The following is a 25977-nucleotide window of genomic DNA, read 5'->3' as shown; positions in this document are numbered from 1 at the left end:
CTCAGGCAATCCTCTCACCTCAGCCTCCCAAAGTGCTGGGATTACAGGCTGAGTCACCGAGCCCGGCTGTTATCTATTAATTTAATCACCTAGAGGAACTAGTAGTTATTGATTACGTATTTCATAATATTCTGAGAATTAAGTGAGAAAATCCAAGTAAATCAGTTATATGGTGCCTGAATAGTAAATATCAATAAATTACTGATTTTAGTCTTGGTAATATTATCATTAGTACAATAGTTGTTTTGATCAGATAGATGAAGAAAAAAACAGGTGGACAGGTAAGTAGGTAGGTAGACAGATAGATAGAATGGCAGGGCTCACATATCTAACATTTATATTCATCATTCATTAAAAAATATTTATTGTGTACTACTATGTGTTAGACACTCTTCTAGGTTCTGAGGATCTGTAGTAAATAAAAAGTACCTACTCTTATGAAATTTATATTGTAGTGAAGAGAGACAGGCAACATATTCATAAATAAACACATAAATAATACATCAAGTAGTGATAAATTCTATCAAGAAAAGAATCAAGGATAAGGGCAACAGATGATGGAGGTTACGACTTTTTTTGAGTCAGAGTCTTACTCTGTTGCCCAGGCTGGAGTGCAGTGGCACGATCACAGCTTCAACCCCTGCAGCTCTGCCGACTATTCTGCCTCAGCCTCCAAGTAGCTGAGGCTACAGGCACGTGCCACTATGCCCAGCTAATTAAAAAAAAAATTTGTTGTAGAGACAATGTCTAGTTATGTTGCCCAGGTTGGTCTCAAACTCCTGGGCTCAAGCCATCCTCCCATCTCACCCTCCCAAAGTATTGGGATTTCAAGTGTAAGCCTTTGCACCTGGCTGATGGATGCTACTATTTCAGATAGAGCGTCAGAAATAACATCTCTGATAAGGTGACCTTTGGGAAGAGACCAAATGGATGTGAGGGAGTCAGCATCCGAGCAGGAGGGGCAGAGGATGTGGTGGCTCTGGCTGGGGCCCACAGAGTATTGAGGGAAATTTAAGGAGACTGGTACACTGGTGTGAGGAGTGGGGGGCAAGAAGGTTCATCAGTGGTGGTCATGATCTCATTTTACTCCGATTATAACTCTGCAAAGTCAGTGAGTTATGTCCACTTCGCAGACAAGAAATCTGAGGGCTGTAAAAAATTAAATTATTTGCCCAGCTGGCTTCAAAATATTTCCACAAAGTCTGAAACTAAGCCTGCTGTATCTGTCTGCTTTCTTCATGTCTTGCCTGGGCTACTGTAACAGACTCCTAACTGATCCTCATCTCTAGACTCTTCTGACTCCAAAGGTCCAAGCACCCTGAGACTTACCTTCTACAGCACAAGTTGATTGTGTAAATTTCCTGCTTACCACCCTTCCCTGACTTCCCATCCTCTAGACCCAGATGCACACCAGGTTCTTCTTTGCAGATCTGCTCCTGTCACAGCCCATGTATGTTAGCTCCATCTATCCCTTCCTCTTGTCCCTGTACAGCTGTAGACGTTGCTTTTCAGTCTCTGACTCTGCATTTCCTCTTGGCTGCATAGAGAGACCTACTGTGCGTTAGTGACTCAGTTTGAGGAAGCCTCCTGATCCCCCTTCCTGTCCCATCTTTGTACATGGGCCTCACAACCATTCCCATTACATTGCATCTGTCTGGTACTGCCTGAAGTCAGGAGACACTGAGGCTATCCATCTTATGAGGACCCTGATATCCTGAATGTGAAAAAGAATTAAGAATTACAAAAGATGGCCGGGTTCAGTGGCACACGCCTGTAATCCCAGCACTTTGGGAAGCTGACGTGGGAGAATTATTCGAGACCAGCCTGGACAACATAGTAAGACCTTATCTCTACAAAAAATAAAAATAAAAAGTAAAAGAAGAATTACAAAAGCGTGGTGTAATTTGAATGCTTACATCAAACACACACATGCGCGCGCGCACACACACACACATACTCTCCTAGACACAGGTGGAGTATGTTGATACTTGGAACAAATGACTTATACAAATGAATAACTGTGTCTTACAATGTAGAACAAAAAGTTCTCCCTTGATAAGCAGGCAGAATATAGACCGCATAGAAGGAACACAAAGGCTGTCTTTAATTACTTCATATCCATGATATTTCTGCTAAGGAATTGGTTAACTGGAACATTTGTATTTGTTAAGAGGATAAAAAGGAAGATTGCAATAAGACCTCACTCCGCGGGAGCAACGGTAGCCACAAAGCCCATGCACAGGAGATTTCCTCAGCTGCTCGTGAGAGCTGGCTTGAGGGTTCTGAAAAGCACTAGGCCAAAAGGGTCGAGAAATGGATACGCTGCCAGGAGGTCTTGGCATTTTGCTTGGTTTTGCTGTTAGTTCATCTTTCTTTATGTTCGGCATGTAGGGATAGGGGCGTTATACCCATTTGGGATATAAAGCAGTGCATGTTTTACTTTCCTGAATATAAAAATTCTGTGAACACATCACAGAAAATGGGCGCGTGTAGGTAAGTATAAGAATGGAAAATTAGGAAATGGAGACTGAGAGATAATGAGCTGTACAAGTCCTGCAGAATAAAAGTATTCATCTTAAATCACTTTAAGGCAAACTCCTAAACAATCCTTTTTCTGAAAATAGGAACATAATCGTTTTTGAAGTGTACTTCACTTGGGTTCAAAATATTTTGGGTAGCTTTACCAATATCGTGGAGAAAGTTATATTCTTTCAAAGGCAATGTCAATCAATAAAAAAAATATTTGGAGTGATTATTTTCTTTCTTTTTCTTTCTGCTCTTTTTAGTTTTAAAACTACAACCAAATTCATTTCAAAGTGAAATATTCTAACTCAGTCCAAATAGAGAACACAGAATAAAAGACTATTTCATTCTGGGGCCAGGCAACAAATGTCATGACCTTTGTCCTCAGAGTCTGATTTTCAGTAAAATCTCTTTATAGAGTTTTCTAGCAACCAAGTGTTTAGAACATTAAATGTGGGAAAATTTTACTTGAGGGTAACACTGCTTTCTAGGATAAGGTCCAAGACATTTAAAATGAATGTTGAATAGGGCCTTTTATAATAAAGCGTCACTGAGTATTGCCAGCTCTAATACGCAGTCCCCAAGGCCAGGGCTCCATTACACTCTTGTGCCCCTATCACTGAGGTACAGAAGACTCTCCATACATTTCTGTTGCATTGCATTAGACATGCCCTTCGTCTTTCACGGAATCAAAAACTGGAAGACTTGCTGTATTTCAAGGCAATATTTGTATCCAACAATGTTTCTTTACACATTTTGATATTTTTCACAATCTAAGAGGCAAGAAGAAATATATCATCAAGCAGACAGTGTCCAGGTTTTTTCCCTGAGGACTGCCGGCACAGCTAGGGTTTGAAGGGGCTGAGCCCTACTGTACACCGTGTGGTACCTGAGACCTACTTCCACTCCGGCCCTGGTAACTAAAACTGGATATGGAAGCAGGGAATGAGCACTTGGAGGAAACGCCTCTTCCAAATACTCTCTTTGATTCCAACTGCTTCAAGAAAATCAGATCTCTGTTGAGACTGGTTTGCAGGAAAGAGGGCTGCCATTTTAAACATAAATTCTCAACTTGGAATGGTCATCCTCAAACCAGACAGCCAGCCTCAGTTACCTCATATAGTAAGTGGTGATAAAAATATCGACCTCAAAGATTAGAAAGAGAAATGCAGGACTTTTAGTATGTATATGTATACAAGCTATTTTTTTATTTTAACAATATCTACTACCCATTATCTCAACGGTCTGTCATTCATTTATTTGTTTGCACCCTGGCTTTCCTTACTAGCCTATGGGTCTCTTTAAGGACAAAGATTGTATACAGCTTATTTTGTCACCAATTCACAAGATCCAGCAGAATCACTGGTGCACAAGACTGTCAACAAATGTTAGTTGAATGGATGGATTTTTAAATATTGCATATACGTCTTCTAGATTTGTATAGGAAAAAAGTCTCTTTCCTCCAATAGTGAAAGACTAATATACTACACTTGACACTAAATTTACATTTCAATGTTGTCATTCCATATTTTATCCTCCATATTGAAAAATACCACTTGGCTACATCTCGTTTCCTACTAAAAGTCTATGAAGCCCTTAGCACCTCAGTAATTAGGTGGAATCTAATTTAACAGCATAAGGCCTTTCTCAAAGCTCATAGCAGACCTTACTGACATGTTTCAATCAAACACATAAACCTGTTCAATAAGCTTAACAATGGTGAAAGCTGTAGATACAACAAATTAAGGACAACGATAATTTGACAGCTCATATATTTTAAGGGCTAGAGGAAGAAGGCAGCTTTAGTTGAGGAAAGAACATTCCCTTTAAAGCCAGGAAACCTAAGGCTGAATTCTTGTTTTACAAGCTGAGTGACCACAGTAGATTTTTATCTCATTTCGTGTGTCATGGAGGGGATACTCGTCTCAAATGGCTGCTGAAAGGTAACAGACATGAAAACGCAATGTATGATCTCAGCAAACACCCTGATCAATGTTAGTTGAGTATGAATCAACTAAAAACCCAGAATTTCTGACTGTCGGTATGAGAACAAGCATTCTTATCCCTTCAGGAATAGGTAATTACAGATTTATCCAGCTTTAATAAAACCTAGTATACAAAAATACAAGCCTACAAAATAATTTAGTCCCGCTTATTTCAATACAAAAGGATAATTTACAAAATAAACCACTAAATAAAAACTGAACTTGAGGTAATTAAAATTCAATACAATTGACAAAAATAACTATTATACATGACTTTTCAGATAAAAAAGTTACTGAATCAGGAACTATGACCTCCATTTTACTGCTGAGGAGACATATGTCTAGAGAGTTAAGTAATTTTTTTTTAAGATCGCTTAAACACTATTCATATGTACATCTCTTTATCAAATCTCAAACTAGGATGAGCTGGCCTCAAAAATAAAAACACAGTAATACTGAGGATTATTTTCTCAAAAATCAGCTCCTTTGAGACATATTTTATATATAGCAACTTTGAGCATATAATTGAGAGTTATGGCAAATGTATAGTCATGTATCCATCACTACAATCATGATATAGAATACTCCCATCACCACAAAAAGATTCTTTGAGCCCCTATGGTCTTCTTTTAAATTAAAAAAAAAATTTAGATTCAAAGAGTACATGTGCAGGTTTGTTACATAGGTATATGAGAGGGACCCCCCCAAAACCGGAATTATCTTTTGGAAGGCAGGTCCCTTGTAGTATAGGCCTTCTCCACTAGGAAAGTGTTCTAGGAACACATTGACATTAGTGTACCAGCTAGCAATGTTGTGAGAGGTTATGTTCGGCTTGGAGATTATTTCAACTTGTATGCCCATTTCATGGTGTGTGATGAACCTGCCCACACTGCGCTGTGTTCAGCAGTTTCCTACCAAAAATGATGTGACACCTGCGTGTCCCATCCTTCCTTTTTCCTCAATCTCACCCCATGTGATTTTTGTTTCCCCATATGAAAAAAGTCTTCAAAGGGAAACATTTTGCCCATGTGGAAGAGATGAAACAAAAAATGACAGAAGCATTAAAAGCATCAAAATTGGTGAGTTCAAAATCTGTTTTGAGCAGTAGAAAAAGCATCTTGATAAATGTACTGTATTAAATGGGGGTACTTTGAAGGTGACTGAAGTTTAAACATGTAATAGTAAATACACAATTTTTAATAAATATATTCAAGGTTTCTTTTGATGTGCATTTCCCTGATGACTAATGACACTGAAAATCCTCCCCCCCCAAAAAAAGAAAAAAGAAACTCTTTCCACGTTCTCATTTGCCATTCATTTATTTTTGTTTGTAGAGTGCCTATTTAAATCCTTTGCCTATCTTTAAAAATGCGATTATTGCCGGGCTCGGTGGCTCAGCCTGTAATTCCGTGCCTTTGGAGGCTGAGGTGAGTGGATTGCCTGAGCCCACAGGTTCGAGACCCGCCTGGGCAGCGAGACCTCATCTCCACAATAAATCAAAAAATCAGCCGGGCGTGGTGGTGTGTGCCTGTAATTCCGGCTACTTGGAAGGCTGAGGCGGAAGGATCGCCGGAGCTTAGCAGGTCGAGGCTGCGGTGGCCGGGAGCGGCCACTGCACTCCAGTCTGGGCGACAGAGTGAGACTCCAACTCAAAAAAAAAAAGTGATTATTTGTCTTCTTGTCAATGAATTTTAAGACTTCTTTACACATCTGGATACAAGACCTAGATACAAGATTGACATCTTTGACACCTCTCATTCTCTTTTGCCTCACATCCAGATCTCCTTGTTCTACCTTAAAATGTGTCCAGGATCTGACACCTGTCACCACCTCCACTGCTCCCACACTGGCCCATCAGTTCTCATCTGGATTACTGCAGTGACCTCTTAACTAGTATCCCTGACTCTGCCCTTGCCCTTCCCTTCTGTCCTAAATGTAGCTTCTTGAGGGATTCTTTTGAGCCATAAATCAGGTCATGGCACTTTCCCACTCAAAACCTTCCTTTACTAAGTCAAAAACTACAGATGTTTATAAAAATAGAGAAAACTCCATTTACATTTATTTTCGAAATTAGATTTGACAATACAATATAATAAAATTTTTTTCACTAAGTAAAATATAAATGATTTCAAGTGTGGCATCTAAAAGTTCCATTGACGTGTCATTGAAATGGCAGCCATTTTATGGAGAATGTGCTAACTTTGCTAGGGCCGCCCAACTTTCAAAGCAGAGTCACCTAGTAGAGCAACTCTACGGCAGCTGAAATGGAGCTAACCCTGTAATTAGCTTCCCTTTGTTGATTCAAAGTTAGGTTAGCTAAAAGAGGGAGCTACAATATTGCCAGGGAATCATGTCATGCAATTCTGGGGCTCCTACTGTTCCTTTTAGCTTGACACTTTAGGTTACTGCATTTGTTTGTTAGGATTATGTGATGATTGTGCAGTTTTTAATTGTAATAAAGTTCTCTGTTAGGTGGTATTATTGACATGCTTGTTACGGTGACACCTGATATTTTGATCTATTTCAGGCCCAAGCTGACAATCTTTTATGACCAGAGAATAGTTTAAAGTAAATTTCCACCATGATCATGACAAGGAAGAGATTAGAATCAAGTCAGGCTTAATACTTATTTGAGTATTTAGAAATTGTCATTTCTGCCAGAAATAACCCTTTCGATGATTTTCAATGACCCTATTCTAACATATTCTCATTCAGCTTATATGGTCAGATGTTAGTAAGGATAAGGTCTCTTGGGGCAATGATTTTAAAGCAAATTTTAGAATCCATTTACCTCTAACAGGGACTAGAATTCGTATAAGTAAAGGTCAGGAAACACACAAAGCAGCTGTGAATTCAAGATGCACAAATCTTTATTAGCATCCTAAGTGAAGAAAAAGGATTCCCACAGTTATTTAAAAATAGGGTTAGGACTTCACCACTACACAATGCAATCATGTAACCAAAAGCTACCCGTACCCTCTAAAGCTATTAAAATAAAGAAAAAAAATAGAGTTAGGAGATTTTTAAACTTGAAGACTAATGAAATTTTATTTTCCCTCTGGCAAAATTGCTTGACTTCTGGGAAATATTCATTTTGTTTGAACTATTTTTATGTTGATAAATTCTAAGATCATGAACTGTAATACAAAAACTGAAATCCAAAACTAACACCGCCCTATGAATCTCTTGGCTAAAGTGCTTTAAATGCCATCACATTTCACAGTTAAGTCAGATAGAAAAAAGTAAATTATAGAATCAAGACTCAAAATCATATATTTAAATAGGAAAACGAAGTTAATCATAACTACAAATACGCATTGTTGTAGGACATAAAACACATTTGTCAAATTTCTAAATATTTTATTCAAGAATGAGGAATGTGGCTATGTCTACTAGAAGTATTCCAATTTGGTCTGAGTTACTGTTAAAATAAAAAGAAAGCCATAATATAGACTCAAGAAATTACTTCTTAGGCATTTGCTATCTGCTTTCTATTTTGCAAACCAGTGAGAATAAAACCAACGCCCATATGTACACAGTGCTCTGGAGTAAAAATACATTAGGGTGAGAAGGAAAACATAAAACGAAGGTGAACTTGAGGCCATTTCGTGCTTCTCCAAGATGTACTTCTTGGCCTGGCAACATTCTTAGGCAGCAAGGTGATCTCTTTTGCCCTCAGCACCTCAGGGGTGTGATATTATCTTAACCTTCCACATGTTATGATCTGGCTTGAAGAGCAAAGTTTAAGAGAAGTCAGTGAGATTTATCTTGGAATATATCAAGAAAATATGGCCTTGAGACCTCTGCTCTGCTTCTTACAAGATCGAGGCCATAATAAATGCCTTTCAAAGAATTTTATTAAAACTACAGCTCTAGCCAACCCTTTTCCAACTAGGTTCATGTCAACAAATGCTTCATCTTTGCCACACATCAAAGCAAATAGCCTCTACCGCAGGCCTAACTAAAACATAATAATAATAATAGTTATTTATTGATCACCTGTTTGGATGGTGCCGTATGAGGGGCCTTCCGTGTGCCATTCAATTTATTGCTCATAAAAAAAGTCTTCTCATGAGATATACGTGGTTACCCTTATTTTGCAAATGAGAACACTAAGATTCAGAAAAATTCAATAACTTGGTATCAAAAATTAGTATGTGCTATTGGACTTTGCACCAGATGCATCTTTATTCTCAAGTTTTTGTTATGGTCCATATTTATTTTCATGATGCTTGCTTTTTCAAAGACTTTTGAGAACTGGATAGGGAAATGGGTCATCTAGATTTAGTAGAAGCTTCCAAATAAATAACAGCTCCAAGGAGCCTAACTGCTTGACTTAAATGGCAAAACCGGAGCTTATTTTTCTTTTTTGTGACCCTTTCTCACATTTGGCTCCCTATAGGTAATGTTAGAATTGTACACACCTCCCAGGCAAGGAATTATTCTCAATGTCTCACTCCGCTACCCATGAAGTTGTCCAGATTAGCTACCATTGCGCAAGTATCGTCACTTGCTGGATCTGATTTATTCTTTGTTCTTCCCCCTTTATTCCTAAAGACACCCGAGTCCTTAGCAAGGTGTCCAGCAGGGCCATCTTGCTAAGCCTGGCGGTCAATTTTCAGTCTTCTTCTTTGGTCTGTCAGCAGTATTTGATGACTGATTAGCCCCTCCTTCACTTGGCTTTCAGGACACTATTCCCCAGCTGCTCCTCCTCAAACTCCTTTCATTATTTCTTCCTGTCTTCCCAATTTTTATGTAGTGGGATGTGCTAGGGTCAATCCTTAGCGTTCTTTTCCATCTTCCATCATTCCTGGATGACCCATTCTTTAGCATCGCTTTAAATCCCTTCTATGCGTTGACCACTAGTAACCTAATATCTTCATCTAAAAGCTGTTCCTTCAACTCCAGACTGCTTGCCCATCTTGGATGTGTAAGAGGAACAACAGTCCAAAACGATACTCCTGGTTTTCTCTTCCAAAGCTCCTCTTTTCATATTCTTCTCCATTCTAGTAAATGGCAACTCAGTTCATGCTCTTGCTCAGGCCAAAAACCTTAGAGTCATGTCAATGTCCACCAGTGTCAAATTCATCAGCACCTCTGGGCAATGACTTTGTCTTTACCTATCAGGAATAAACAGAATCTAAGCATTTCTCACCAGCTCTCTGTGACCGTCCTGGCCCAAGCTATCATTATCTCTCACTGAAATTACTGCAGTAGCTTTCCAATCATCCCTCTGCTTCAACTTTTACCCCTTTCATTCTATTCTCAATATCACAGACAGATTTATTCTTTAAAACGTAAGCCAGATCATGTCACTCTGCTCAAGATCTATTAAGATCTCCCCATTTATTCAGAGCAAAAGGCCAAGTCCATACAACGGTCTGCAAGATTGCACTTCCCATTACTTCTCAGACTCCACCCCTATTAATTTTTTCCAGCTTGCTCTTCTCTGGCCTCCTTTGCTTTTCTTCAAATGTACCAAGCACATCTGCCCCTTCCCGGAACTGTCCACATGGTTTGCCTCCTTGTTTCCTTCAAATCTCTGCTTCAAGTGGTACTGATTAGAGACCACAACACCTTCTAACCTACACATTCTCTCGAACCAACTTTATTTTTCTCTATGGTATTTTTCACTTTTTGACACATTTCATTTTTTTTCAACTTCCTGTCTGTGTTACCTAGAATGTAAGCCCCAGAATGGCATAAAATTTTTGTTCACTCCCATATCCATGGCACTCCACACAGGGACTCATACATACGCTATTTGTTGAGTGAATAACTATCAGTTTTGTGCTCCTTGGAACTCTCAATAGCATCACCTCTTTCCTGTCAAGGCTGTCTCTTCTATCTAAACTTTAGACCTTCCCTATGGCCCAAATGCCTTAGATTCATGACTTCTCATTACCCTATGGATCCTTGACTCAGTGGTGCTATTATGGACCCAGGGTCTATCTCTCTTTCCTCTCTGCCATCCTCAAATGTTAACTGAGTCCATATGCTTGTCTTCTCATGATCCTAAGAAGAATATCGCAGTGACAAGGGTCACTTAAGGACAAAATAACATCTTGCTAAAAAGAGAAAGACTTCCTCCTATGGTCTATTTTTCATTAGAGAAAAAAAACATTCCCTTTGGGAAGAATCTTAGCAGACTTTCCTTTGCTGTGTCAAATGCCTGTTTCTTAAGTGCAATGGAGGCTGGGAAAGCAGCCTCTGGAGTGGGAGGCAGAAAGTGTGGTGGGGGGAAGGGATAGTTGTCAGATAAGAAAGCAAGACGTCTGCTGCGGTGCACATATTTTTAACTTCCAAGACATTTTTCTTCTCCTCTTACTTGTATTATTCTCCTACAGAATCTTGTTCTTGTTTTAAAGATACCAATATCTTATTCTGTCTCCATGGGATGTTAAACATAATACTTTGATGTTTTCTTCTGTTCCCTGGTTTATCTCTATTTTCTTGGGGTTTCTTTTGCAGGGTTTTAAATTTTTTTTTTTTTTTGAGTTGAAGTCTCACTTTTGTTGCCTAGGCTGGAGTGTAGTGGCATACTCACGGTCACTGCAGCCTCCACCTGCTGGACTTAGATGATCCGTCCATCTCAGCCTTCCACGTAGCTGGAACTACAAATGCATGCCACCATGTCTGGCTAGTTTTTGTGGTTTATTGTGGAGTCAAGTTCTCACCATGTTGCCCAGGCTGGTCTTGAACCCGTGGGTTCAAGCAATCCTTTCGCCTTGGCCTCCCAAAGTGCTGGGATTACAGGCTGAGCCACTGTGTCCAACCTTAATTTTGATTTTGTTTTGTTTTGTGTGGTCTTTCCTGTTAGAGACTGTTCTCCTGGTTTTTCTTTTCATATTTAAAAGTGAGACACCAAAGGAGCTGATTGGGAAGAGTTAAGTGTCCATCAGGGAGCAGAGACGGACGACAGATGGATTCACTAGTGAGTTCCCGTGGGGAGAGACATCTTTTTCAGTGAAGGATCTCCCAGATATGTGGAGGTCTTTTCTTTAGAACCATTCAGTTTCCTCAGAGGACATTCACCGACAAACCTCAGTGCCTCACTGTTAAGGGATGGGGATGCTAAGAAAGGGCACTGATGCTTCCAGAATTTCATACAGAAATTTAGCTGGGCACACATCTGTAAATCTCATTTACTGGGGAAGCCGAGATGAGAGGATTGCTTAAGCCCAGGAGTTCAAGACCAGCCTGGGTAATATAGCAAGATCCTATCTTTAAAACCAACAACAAACAAACAAAACCTGGCTGTAATGTTCCAGGCTTCTGTTTAATTGGTGTCCACACTTCTGGTGCCTCTGGTTCATTTTTTTCTGAAAATTTAACCTTCAGTTTCCTGCAGCAGTGAGAGAAGGGGATGAGTCTGGGTGGGAGGGGAGGAGAGCAGTCACCTGACTTCCAACAATGCAAGTGGGATGGGAACCAGAGAGTCAAATGGTCTGTACAGTGATATCACCTCACTGTCTGCTGTCCTTGATGTCTTTGGAGCGCTGAGCCTGTCAAGGCCCTGTCCCACTGGCTCTTTTTAGGTGTCCTTCTCTGCAGGTCTTTGGGCCTGACTTCCCTCCACACCACTGGGTCCATTATCTCTGGCCCTGTTGTGTCCTCTCTTGTTCACTTTGTCTTTTGAGGTTAGCGATATTATATCATATAATATTATACCATTTACATTCTATTAAGTATCAATGTCCTTTTAGTGAATAATGCAAATCAAATAGGTGTGTTTGGTCTGTCATTTTTACACAGACATCCCAGGACTTTACAGATTATATAAATTCCAGTCTGTCAGGGACTTTACAGATCTTGAAATTCGACCTTGTTATTTGACAGATAAATAAAAGAAAGCCCAGAAAAATGAGCTCCTTGCCAAAGTGAACCACGGTGACCAGCCCGCCTTCTGGGAGTGGCCTCTGTGGTCTTGAGGCCTGCTGCCTAATTATGCATCTTAGTCCCACTCTCAACCAGCCCTGTGATCTTGGAACAGTTTCTCGAGCTCCCTGTGGCTTGCCTTCCCCACATGTAAAATGGGGATAATAATAGTTACCGAACTCATCAGGTTGTAGTGACACTCGTGAATTACTATTTGTAAAGCACTTAAAATAGTAACTTTCACACAGTAATCAATTAGTCAACATATTATTATTAGTTTGCCTAAATCTAACTCAAGTTTTAAAGAACCTATACTTGTACTATTATACTAGAAAGAGGTGTTCATTTAAGAAATATTAGAAATAATTTATTCTAGCAGATGTGTTCTCCATGTAGAGAGTAGTGTTATAATACTGCTGACAGAAAACTGACTATCCCTGAAAAAAAACTTCATTAATTCATCCATTTGATATATGTTTAAATTTATCCAATAAGAGAAACAAACATGAAATTACATAATGGTTTTCAAAATGAAATGTTTCACTAATGTTCTAAAATTACTAGCAATTCTAACTCTTCCAAGTACGTTACTCAAAAGCATTTAAAATGTTACTCTGTTTTGCAGGTCCGAATTGATCTGCACTAAAAGTGAGTGGATTTGCTTTAAATATAGGAATAAAACTAGAATACTGTCTCTTTCACAGCTAAGTATCTCCTTGCCTACCACTTATACCACTGATAAGCGATTTAAATAAATAAAACAATAAAGGCATCATTAGTGTTTACTGAGGAATAGGGACTCAGAAATGGGTGGAGTAAGGGATGTATTTTAAAAAACTCTTTTCATCTTAAGAAATTATGAGGAGGAGGGACAACCTTACACATTTCTACTTTTAGATCTCTCAAACACAGGCCAAGATGAATATTGGAAGTGCGTGCTCACTGGAATACTAGTTGAGGCAGCTTTTGGGCCCGCCTTCCAGCTGCCTTTCCTAATTGGAAGAGGCTCCACACCCCCAAAACAACACACGGAGGCTTGCAGGGCACCAAAGCCCATCCCGGTCTCTCAGCAGGGACCCATGGGAGCGGCAGAGAGGAAGGCGTAATTCTGGGCTTCTATGGTCACTTGCCCACAAACACTTCCCTCTACTGTGTTAGATGAGCATTTTAGCAAAGGCACTGCTGACTCATCACCCACTGTTGTCCTACACAGGCCCGGCCTTTTCCTGAGCCATTCCTGCCTGGTCATTTCTCTCTGTGGCGTCAGCTGTGGGGCCCTTGACGTGTTGTTGTGCCCTTTTCTCACTGAGAGCCATCCTGTTTTTACGGCATTATTCTCTAATTTGTCACTGTTTGCTTGAATTCCATATCTGTTCTCTAGGAGAAAAAGATGCTAGGCAAGCAAAAACCTATTTTCAACACTATCTTCCAAATGAATATCAAATTATTAAGTAGAAAATTAAATAAGTCTTGTCCTTGAGAACTACGGATTCTAAGCATGTTGAAATTACCCAAGTTGTTAACAGTAATATTGGGTTTAATAATGGTGAACTCATGCCAGAAAGAAATACATACTATTTCTTGTCTAAAACAAGAATCAAAACAGCAAATTTAAACTATATTATAGTACAATGGCCATCATAAATGACTTTTAAAGAGATTATTTTCCCACAACTATTTTCCCCAAGTCTTTTCATTACATATGCAACTAGTTTTTTTCGCTCCAAATCAAAATGATTTCCCGGTAACTCTCCTAGCAAATAAAGTTGATATGTTTTATAAAATACAGAGGGAATATGTCACTTCATAAAGACTTTCACGGTCAACAATTTTCATGCCAGTTTTACATTCTGCATTAGTTATAAGATATTGGTAAAAATAGCCTCACATAAAAGTGCTGCCTGCATGTAATTTTTTTTTTTTTTTTTTGCAGAAAATGGGAAATTATCTGGGCATAATTAATAAAATATATTATTATATCCTTTTTGAAAAAGACCAGGCACAAATAAGTTAAGCTGATTAATAGCCTACTTACATGTATATACAGCATGTTCAAATTCCATGGGACCAGCTCACTTTGGGATGATAAATGAAGGAAATGTGAAATATAATAGGAGCTCTCAGGCATCTGATGCCATCAAAACTCATAGTGCACACTCTTTCTTGTGGGTCAGATCCTGCCAAGTTTCTAGGTCTTCTCTCCTAAGTGTCTTCTCTCCTAAGACACTTGATCCTCACTCTCATATCTCCCACTGGCTCAGCCTCATGGAATCTCTAGGAGTAAATCCAGCTTTATAGTTGAGATTGGAACTTTCTGGAACTGGTAGGCAGGCAACCAGAGCCTAGCGCCCAATGTATTACGCCTCTCATGCAGACTTTGGCCTTTTCATACCTACTGGATATTCTGGATCTGTGCCTTATCCTGTTTCCTGTGCCCACATCCTTTCCTGGAAGCTCATCCAACTCATCGACAGAATTGGGGTGCTTCCTTCTCCCGCTGGTCAACCTCCTAGAGACTAGAGTCCTTTTCCTCTCCCGCAGATCCAAGAAACCCTGGTAATGTGGTTAAAAGCCTTGGTTTGGGAGTCAAAAAGACTTCCACTTCCTAGCTGTGAATCCCTTGGAATCCAACTAACCTCTCTGGCCTTAGTGCCAACTTCATAAGCATCTTGTGAGGGTTTAATGAGTTAGTACTAGAAAGCACTTAGAATAACAGTCTGCCACAATAAGTCATCAGTGAGTATTAGTTTTATTAGGAGCAGTACCAACACACACAAGCTGGCTGATACTGCCTACGGAGTGTTCAGAGCTCTCAAGACTGTTGTCTTTCAGCCGTCTTTAAATCACCTATTACACCTGCTGCAGTGGATCTCAATTCATATCTGAAGCAGAGAAAGTTTGTTCTCCAAGACACCCACTGCAAGGCCGGTCTTGTTTCTTGTCCTGGATTCAACCCCAGCCTGTGGTAGTTAGCTGAGCTAAGCACGGTTCTGTTCCCAGAGTGATCTCTCAAAACCTGGTTACCTCTATAATTTAATAATTACTTCTGCATCATTCTCTTATTTGCTCTCCCAGTGTTTGCTTTTCATAAGGAATAACAAATCCTAACAAGAATCCCTATAGCAAACTAAATTTGAATATGAAGAATGTACATTAGTAAAGTGCATGAACGTTTATAAAATAAAAAGACTGTAAGGAACAATAACTAAAAGTGTTGGTATTAACCTTATTACACAAATGGGCTTGGGTCTCAGTTTTTACAAAAATCTTTTACTTTTAGAATTAGACATCGCCAAGTAAATTTGCCTAGAACAATGCTAGATGATCCCTTTTTAGGCCAAACTAGATACTTGTTTCATGCCAAGTTTCGTGGGTCGGGTGCAGTGGCTCATGCCTGTAGTACCAGCACTCTGGGAGGCCAAGACGGGAGGACTGCTTGAGGCCAGGAGTTTGAGACAAACCTGGGCAACATAGTAAGACCTCATCTCTACAAAAAAAAAAAGTAAAAAAAATAAAGTTTCTTCATCCATGCATGCTGAAAGCCAGTAGTAAATATTTCTTAAGAACCAAAAGTCAAAGAGAAAACAGGTACATCAATACTCTGTTCCAGAATATATAGGAACACGACAGATGGCTCAGCATCTTTGTCCAGAGGTCACAAATAAATTATGTTCTGTTTTTCATAAATACTTTTGATTAATTTTAAGGGTTTATGTTGATTGGTTCAAACCAGACATATCCCTGATTTATTCTTTTGTTAATAACTCTCCCTTTGAACTCTGCCAAAATGTTTTGAAATGCTAAAAAATACTTTAGGCGGGGCACGATGGCTCACACACTTTGGAAGCCTAAGCAGGAGGACTGTTTGAGCCCAGGAGTTCAAGAACTGCCTAGGAAACAAAGCGAGACCTTGTCTCTACAAAAATTCAAAAAGTTAGCCGGGTGTGGTGGCATGCCACACAGGAGACTGATGTGGAAGGATCATCTGAGCCCAGGAGGCTGAGGGTGTGGTGAACTGTGATCGTGCCACTGCACCCCAGCCTGGGTGACAGAGTAAGAATCTGACTAAAAAAAAAAAAGAAGAAAGAAAAAGAAAAAAATATTTGAGATACTAAGATGTGAAAAACCTGTAATCTCAAAGGAAATACCCTGCTATATGCAAAAGAGTAAGGCGTGATATGAAGGACCAAAGGGTAAATAAGGACAGTGTTTTCTATTCTATTTCTGATATTCAAACACTTGCAAATGATACTGCTAAACAAGAGAGGGAATATATAATTTTAATCAATTCCACATTGTACATTTCTTCCACATTTTAATATCTCTCAAATCAAGATACATATCTTGCAATCCGTGTCATAATATGGCTTAATTTAGAGCATTTGCTCTTTCTTGGTGGTATGTAAAGCAACAATCTATCATGTCTTAGCTTTGACAAAATACGGTAAGTTTTAAAGTTCCTTTTGTCTTTCATCTTCCCGTTTATATTCCTTTATTTTCTTATTCTTTTCTATTCCTGTATTTTTCCTCTCTGTTTTCACTGTGTGTGTGTGTGTGTGTGTGTGTGTCTGTGTGTATGTGTATACCTGTATACCTGCTTTTGACCCATCCAGCAACCCCTAAAAACTGGGGAACTCTTCTCCTGTCTATCTTCAAAGAATTAGAGTCTTTTCCTCATCTGAAGCCTAAGGTGAGACTCTGAGAAAGATGGATTTTCTGTCTCAAAAAAGAAGAGGCATTCAACTCCTTGCTACACAAAAACAGTTCAACAAAAGGGCCGGTGTAGACTGAAATGAAACTGACTTACTCACACTAAGAACAGGACACTGGAGGTGGTTTATCCATCCTGTTCCCATTCTTCACTTGCATGGATAATCAAGGACTAGCTTAAACCCTTTGTTCTGAACTCTGGGAATTAGAGAAAAAATGTATTTCAGTGTTTCTCTTCCCTCACGGGAATAGGTTTGTGGCTGCCCCTCAGCTCTAATGAGTCTCTTTGATACAGATGCCAGCCTTCCAGAAGTCCGCATCCCCCGTGTGGCAAATCTCTTGGCCCTACTGTGGATGTATTTTAGTTCCAAAAAACTTTCTCTTGGTGTTGCCAACATGCAGGAATTGTTAATTAATACAAAGCAGTGTACATTCAAAAAACGTGAGGGAGGGGTCTGGAGCAATTAATGCCTGCTTAAGATAAAATTCCTCCTCATTTTTTAAAGTCTTGAAGTTTGAAGAAGATTTTGCTTTGCTCACAAGTCACCAAATTGGTAGAAAACAAAGAGATCGGAGTGTTGCACACTGAACTACACTTTATCCTGACGTTGGATTGAGTATAAATTAATGGACCTTTAAATCAGGGCAACATTTAAGAGGAAATAAAGGAAAAAAGCTTGGCAAATAACATGTCCATGTACAAACAAGCTGGCTGAAATGTCATTTGCTGGCTCTTAACAATTCTTCCCTTCAACTTCTCCCAAATCCTCCTGTATTTCTGCACTCTAAGCACCATAGAGAATATATTCCAAAAGGACTCCCACCTCTACCTGGACAGAGCTTTCTCAAAGCTCACTGAATCCGGTAGCTCAAGGGGCAGCTGAATTATGCCTGTTTCTCTGATTCAAATCTCTACATGCTCAGTAATCAGTAGGGAGCTTGCCACTCAAGGTTTGGCAATTCTTCCAGATTTGGCCTCCCAAGAGCAGCAAGCTTTAAGTGAATCCAGATAACAAGCAGGTAGAGTGAACATTCATATCTTGTGGAATAACTCCAGAGTGCAGAGGAGAAAGATGAAAAGAAAATCAAAGTTTCCCGTAATTTACAAGAAATCCTAGTGTCAATACTTATTATTCATTTTCTTAGAAGGTACTTTTTTACAGCTTACTAATAAAACATTTCAGAAAAAAATAAGCAGGTAATTGTCTATTTACAGATGCTGGAATTTTCCAGCAATTATAAAAGCTGGCTTAACCTGGTTAGGTAAATGTTAAAGTATAGGTAGGGAAAAAATGATGGTGATTTATTGGGTGAAATGCCTCTCCTTTTAGCCTAATATATCTCAACATATCTCTAGGGAGACTATGTTTGAAGGGTCAGAATCTTGGGCTCTGGCATCAAACAGGTTTGAATATGAAAGGACATTACATGGAGTTAATATACTCAACGAGTAGCCATTTTAACATTGCCTAGATCTGTCATGTTTTTCTAGCAGTTCACTAGAATATATCCTCTAATCCACCAGTCAAGGACAGAACTAGTTTTCCAGAGGTAGCTATTGATAATTGCTCTACAACCCCCTTCCCAGCTTGTTTCATAAACAAGTTAACCTAATCAGCTTTTCATGACCTTCATGACACAGTCTCCATCAACATGGCAACTGTCATGTGACTAACCCACCCATCTGCCTGCTATCATCACCTGACGGCAGTACTTGTGTGTACCTGCCCTCCGTGATGACGTGGAGCCGCCCAATCACCGTAAAGACCTTCCCCCGTCAAAGGGAAAGTTTTAAAAGGATTCGACTTCGAGCAGCCAGCTGCCATTGCTTTGCTAAGCCACGGTCTGATCATGTGGCTCCTTGAGACATGGTCGCCATGTTTCCTAGCCTTGGCCCCCCCTCCCCTATCTTGGGGAGGTGAATCTCCTCTCGCTCTCTAATTTACTTTTTAAATAACCTATATTTCCTAATCTAACTTCTGTGCAATACTTTGCATCTTTCACACCGCACCGGATCACACTACCCCACCCTGGTGGGTCTGACCCAACATTTGAAGCCCCCACTTGGAGATACGTGTGTGTGTGTGTGTGTGTGTGTGTGTGTGTGTGTGTAATTTTTTTTTTTTTAAAGCAGGATTTATTGAGAGGGCAGAAAAGCTTCCACAGTGAGAGGGGATCCAAGGAGGTTGCCATAGGATATAATTTTTAACCTAACAGAAAATTAGCTCTACCAATTAGAAGCTGTTTGACCTTGGGGATTTTATTTAACATTTCAGGTCTCAGTTTCCTTATCTGTAAAATGAATATAATAAGAATACCTAATTATTTCTTATTTTTGTATCTATTATTGAACCAATCTAGTCTTGACTTTTTTGTGTCCCTTTTCATTCTCTCTACTGGTTGGGAAGTTAGTTATACATAACATTCCTAGTTTTTCTTTTTTTTCCGAGTTGGAATCTCACTCTGTCACCCAGATGGGGTGCAGTGGCACGCTCCCGGCCACCGCAGCCTCGACCTGCTGGACTTCAGCGATCCTTCCGCCTCAGCCTTCCAAGTAGCTGGAACTACAGGCGTGTGCTACCATGCCCGGCTAATTTTTGATTTATTGTGGAGATGAGGTCTCGCCAAGTTGCCCAGGTGGGTCTCGAACCCGTGGGCTCAGGCAATCCACTCACCTCGGCCTCCCAAAGAGCGGGATTACAGGCTGAGCCACTGAGTCCTGCCCATTCCTAGTTTTTCAGTGGTTGTCCTTAAATTTTTGACAGGGATACTTAAAGTTTGAAAGTCATATATGTACTTAATATTTATCCTACATATATTTCAGGAGGAAACACAACCAACTCCTTTATAAATGTTGGCAAACATATTAATATAGTATAGAGCAGTACAGTTTTGTGGAGAACCTTAGGAAATTCTGTGGGAGGTGTCGATGTGTTACAAAAAGGCACAGGCTTGAGAAACAGTTGGGTCTATTTGTACTATTTATTGGCTGTGTGACATTCAGTGAGTCAATTCACCCCTCTGAGCCTCTCTTTCCTCATGGGTAAAAGAATAGACAAGTGATATCTGGCAGGGTTACAGTCAGAATGAATTGAGATAATGAATTCATCTAGCAAGTGAAGACTGAACGTTAATAGATAAACAGAAGGTAAACAGGAAGGCAGGGAGGGAGGAAGGAAAACGTGAAACGTTGAAAAGGAATTCAGGTTGCCAGTGCCCCTCATTTCATGAAAGAACAGAAATATGCTCCCATATCAGCCAAAAAATTAGTCAGACGCGAATTTCTAAGTAATTCTTGTCTAGATTGCTACCATTCAAGCAAATTCATTTCATGTCTTAAGGACAAAACAACAAAGACAAACCAAACTGCCTAGAGTCCTGAGCTATGCTCGGAGCTGTCTGTCACTCAGGAAGGTTCTTAATAAACTGTGAGAGGCATCAGGCACCTGAGACCTCTCTGAAAAAGAACCCCTCAAGTGACTCATGAATGCTGATAGCTGGAAAAGGAGAAACATCACCTCTCAGTCAAATGAACTTTATTCTTTTTTTCCTCAGATATATATAGTTTTTGAGTCAGGGTCTCACTCTGTCATTCAGGCTGGAGTGCAGTGGCAACCTTGACCTACTGGGCTCAGGCAATCCTTCCATCTCAGCCTCCCAAGTAGCTGGGATTACAAGCGCACATCACCATGCTAGGCTAAATTTTTTATTTTTTGTAGAAACAAAGTCTTGCCAAGTTGTCCAGGCTGGTCTCGAACCCTTGGACTCAGGCAATGCTCTCGCCTCTGCCTCCCAGAGTGCTGGGATTATAGGCATAAGCCACCATGCCCAGCCTCAAAAAGAAAATTTTAAAAGAATCACCAGACAACAGACACAGTGCTTTTGACCAGCACCCATAATAGTGCAGAGTCCTGGTCTCCACCCCTCCCAGGTCCCCTGCCTCCGCCCCTCCCCCACCTCCTCAACAGCTTTCTAAGAGAATACACAGAACGCCTTAGTGGCCATTGGTTCTGCAGAGATGTTTTGAGATGGCTGCCTCTTGGAGTAGGTTTGGAGATATGCAGAAGCACTACACACCTTCCAAGGCAAGTAAACTGGACTTATTTGGTGGTGTTGATGAGTTGAATTTTTTGGATTGGCCTCTGCCCTCAGGAATGTGGAAAGAACTCAAGTGTGTAAAGGGATGGTCAGCTTCAAGCCTACCTGACACAACAATGAACTCATCTCTGGACAAGGACAGCTGACGAGCTATGGGTGGGAGCCGTCACGCCATATCCAAGTATGAATACAAGCCTTCTATCCATTTCCGAACATATTTAAGTATGTGGAAAGCAGTAGGCTTTTACATGAGGGATTCTCTCAGGAGATGATCAGTGTCACCTTGGTGACAGACAAGAGGAGGAACATTTGGTAAGAAGGGAAGAGATGAGCGCCATAGTAATATCCCTGGCTGCTACAGGCCTTAGTGTGTGAGATAAAGGCTGAGATACAAAACGTGTGAGACCAGATGAAAGAACGCAGTGAAGACAATGTTGCCCCCCTCCTCTGTCACAAACCTGGGCTGGGCCCCCCACATCCCCATTCCCAGGAAACATGCTGATTAGAAAAGATCGGTCTCTATGCAGTGATAATGATCACAATGTTACTTGAGTTTTAGAAATGCAAACGTTTGTTCTGCACTAGTATCACATAAACATGAGTTAACAGATACACAAGTGTCAGAGTGTGTGCCTTCAGGTAAAAAAGCCTTAATAAAATAAAGAGAGGCTGCTGGAAGAAATAGATAATGAAAAGGCATGAGAAATTAGAAAGAGATAACAGTGTTTAATTGGACACGGATCACAATGCTGATAGTTCCAAGAGGGTTCACTATGTTCTGGGCCCTAGAACAAGCCTCAACAAATTTAAAAGAACTGAAATCATACAAAGTATAGTTTCTGCAATAGACTTAAACCAGAAACAATACAGAAGATAGCTCTGAAAAATCTCCTAAGTATTTGAAAATTAAACATGAAAGAACCAACCAGTGAAAGAGGAAGTCACAAGAGAAATTAGAAAATGGTTTGAGTTAAATGAAAATAGACACAATAAATCAAAATTTATGGTATGTAACTAAAGAAATATGTAAAGGAAAATTTTAATAAAAAAGCATCGCAAAGGTGCCATCATAGAGAGAAGAGGGAAAGATCAAGGAACCAACAGCTTTGGAGAATAATTTCAACTTTCTCATGGAAAGTTCAACATAACAACAGAGACAAACCAAATTGCCTAGAGCCCTGAGACATTCTGAGCCATCTGTCACTCAGGAAGGTCCTTAGTAAACTGTGGGGGGCATTGGGAAAAGAATCCCTCAAGTGACTCATGAATGCTAATGGCTGGAAAAGAAAAAATATCACCTCTCAGTCAAATGAACTTTCTTTTTTCTTCCTCATAAATAAGATTTTTCTTTTGAGTCAAAGTCTCACTCTGTCACCCAGGTTGGAAAGCCACCCTGAACTGGAGGAGGGGACTTCCTGGCCTTGGCTCCTCACACTTGGCAACGTGTTGTCTCTGCAGGTTTCTCTTCTTTACTTCTAGGTTGTGACTGAAGCCACTCCCATCTGGGCTGGACACCCGCCCCGTAGGTCTCCAGGCTCAACAGTGACATCCAGAGTAACACACCCTGACCACACTCAAGTGTAAGGATGAGTACACTCAAGTGTGAGGCTGAGTACCAGGAAACAACCAGTCGGCTTGATCACCGTAAAGGAAGATTGGGATCATTCCTGAAGAGTCTCCTCAAATGTGTGAAAACAGAGAGAAGGTCCTCCCCACCCACTTCAAAGAATATTATTTGAATTCTTCTTTTTTTTGAGTTGGAGTCTCACTCTGTCACCCAGACTGGAGTGCAGTGGCCGCTCCCGGCCACCGCAGCCTCGACCTGCTGGGCTCCGGCGATCCTTCCGCCTCAGCCTTCCAAGTAGCCAGAATTACAGGGGCGTGCTACCACGCCCAGCTAATTTTTTAAATTTTATTGTAGAGATGAGGTCTCGCCTGCCCAGGCAGATCTCGAACCCGCGGGCTCAGGCAATCCACTCACCTCAGCCTCCCAAAGGCGCGGGATTACAGGCTGAGCCACTGAGCCTGGCTTATTTGAATTCTTATTGTGTTCTTGCAAAAACATTTTACACTTCTCATTTTCATTTCATTTTCATAACATTATTGATTCTTTTATTCAAAGTATTGTAAAATCAAAAACATCATAGAACATATAATCACTTACCTTGTAGCTTTTAAGTCTGATGAAATCAACCTTCATAGAGACAAATCGATCTGAATTTCGGCTGATGTTCTTCAGGTGTTCTACGAGATCAGCACAGAACTTGTAACCTCCTTTAAGCACACACAGGACCATGATGTCACTATAGCCTATGTCTTTCATAATATCCTTAGCCAGCCGCTCGATTCTGAAATAAGTCAGGGATAAAAGCTATATTAAAGCACAACTACTTCAGAGTATTTTTGTTGCTTGAAGAATAATGAACGATGGCAGTGTACAGGAGCTCACAACTGTAATCCCAGCACTTGGGAGGCTGAGGCAGGAGGAATGTCTGAGTCCAGGAGTTCGAGATCAGCCTGGGCACCATAGTAAAAGCTTATCTCTACACAAAATAAAAAATAAAAAAATTAGCTTGGTGAGGTGGCACGTGCCTATAATCCCAGTTACTTGGGAAGGTGAGGAGGGAGGACTGCTTGAGCCCAGGAGCTGGAGGCTATGATGAGCCGTGATCACGCCATTGCATTACAGCCTGGGTGACAGAGTAATATCCTGACTCAAAAAAGAAAAAAAATTCATGATATATTATAGAGATTGATGATTCAAGGGAATATGGAGAAGAGTTTAGGAAACAGAAACCCACAGATAGAAAAGCTTTGTTGGCCAGGTTTGGTGGCTCAGCCTGTAATCCCAGCACTTTAGGAGGCCGAGGTGAGTGGATTGCCTGAGTCCGGGGGTTTGAGACCAGTCTGGGCAACTTGGCAAGCATGGTAGCACGTGCCTGTAGTTCAGTTACTTGGAATGCTGAGGTGGAAGGATCACTGGAGCCCAGCTGGTCAACTCTGGGGTGGCCGTGAGTGTGCCACTGCACTCCAGCCTGGGCGACAGAGTGAGACTCCAACTCAAAAAAAAAAGTTTTGTTAGGGCTGGGCACAGAGTATGTGTTTACAACATACTTCTGACAGCCTTATCATCAGTGTATATTACTGTTCCTCTATACCATAAAAACTATTAAGGTGTAAAATATAGTGTCAGAAACCAGGGTTGCTATGATTTTATGACTAAGAGCCTGGCTGTCAACCATGTTCTAATGGTATTTGGTGATGTTATGCTCATCTTACGGCATAGGAAAAGGAAATGAGAGTGACTCACCCGCCTTACACCAGTAGAGGCAACTGGGGGAAAGTCAAGCCCATAGCAACCATCAGAAGAATAATATGTATCTTACTTTTGACAAATGTGATGCATCTCATAGTTCACATTGCCTATGTGAAAGTTGCCCCAGAGAACAATGTAAGAGGCAGCACTTCCCTGGAACACGATGTGAAGGACGCCCCCTGGAGTTGTGCAATGTGATCTCACAGCCCCCTGGACTGCCACCTGATACCACTCGGAACTGTCCTTGTGTTTTTCTCTAATTGTGGGGGAGACAGATTTCACAGAGTGAAAGACAAAAAAAAAAAAAAAAAAACAACAACCAGCAATGAATATAAAACAGTTATTAATCTGTCATGGGATTTGAGTAAAAAACAAAAACAAAATAGTTACAAATATGATAGATACTAAACTGATTATATCAGTAATCAATTTAAATATGAGTGGTCTAAATACACCAATTCAAAGACAGAGACTGTCAGAGTGGATTTAAAAAAGATCTAACTATATGCTGCACACTTTAAATATAAAGACACATATATCAAAATAAAAGGATGAAGAAAGATGAGTTATTGCTACCACTAATCAAAAGAAAGCTGGGGTAGGTATCTTAATTTCAAACAGAGCAGACATCATAGCAAGGAAAGTTAAAAGGGATAAAGAGAACCATTACATAAAGATAAAGAGGTCAATTCTCCAAGAAGACATAACAATCCTTAATGTGTATGAACCTAACAACAAAGCATCAAAAAACAAAGAATTACAAGGAGAAATGGATAAATCCACTATTGTATTTGGAGGCTTCAACACCCCTTCTACCAGTAATTGAAAGATCCAACAGTCAGAAAATCAGTAAGAATAAGTTGAATAATAAGTCCATCAGTAATAATAAGTAAAAATCAGTTGAACTAAGTACCATCAACCAATTGATATAATTGGCATGCAGGAAATACTTCATCCAACAAGAGCAGAGTACACACTCTTCTCAAGAATACCAATAAAAAATAAAAACACCAGCTATATGCTGGAAGAAAATATTCGCAAATCATATATCTGATAAAGGACTCGTATCCAAAATATATAAAGAGCTCTTACAACTCAAACACTGAATTTTTAAAAACTGGCAAAAGGCTTGAATAGACATCTTTCTAAAAAAGACATATGGAGCGGGGCTCGGTGGCTCAGCCTGTAATCCCGCGCCTTTGGGAGGCTGAGGTGAGTGGATTGCCTGAGCCTGCGGGTTCGAGACCCGCCTGGGCAGCGAGACCTCACCTCTACAATAAATCAAAAAATCAGCCGGGCGTGGTAGCGCACGCCTGTAATTCCGGCTACTCGGAAGGCTGAGGCGGAAGGATGGCCGGAGCCCAGCATGTCGAGGCTGCGGTGTCCGGGAGCGGCCACTGCACTCCAGTCTGGGCGACAGAATGAGACTCCATCTCCAAACCATAACAGAAAATAGCCAGGTTCCCT

At 40.4% G+C, this 25977-nt stretch overlaps 1 protein-coding gene across 2 annotated transcripts in view; it reads right to left on the bottom strand.

The window, feature by feature from the left end:
• The window catches only part of PRTFDC1 (phosphoribosyl transferase domain containing 1), a 100002-nt gene that overhangs the window by 59245 nt on the left and 14780 nt on the right, over nucleotides 1-25977 (bottom strand). For both annotated transcript variants that reach the window (XM_008070295.2, XM_008070296.2), the window contains exon 3: nucleotides 23359-23542. In XM_008070295.2, coding sequence (XP_008068486.1) covers nucleotides 23359-23542 — 184 coding nt within the window. The remainder of the gene's footprint in view (nucleotides 1-23358; nucleotides 23543-25977) is intronic.

Source organism: Carlito syrichta, unplaced genomic scaffold, assembly GCF_000164805.1.
Source record: "Carlito syrichta isolate Samal-C Ts95f unplaced genomic scaffold, Tarsius_syrichta-2.0.1 Scaffold313342, whole genome shotgun sequence".
Taxonomy (NCBI): domain Eukaryota; kingdom Metazoa; phylum Chordata; class Mammalia; order Primates; family Tarsiidae; genus Carlito; species Carlito syrichta.
Note: the sequence above shows the minus strand (reverse complement) of the source record. Positions and strands in the feature narration are given on the sequence as shown.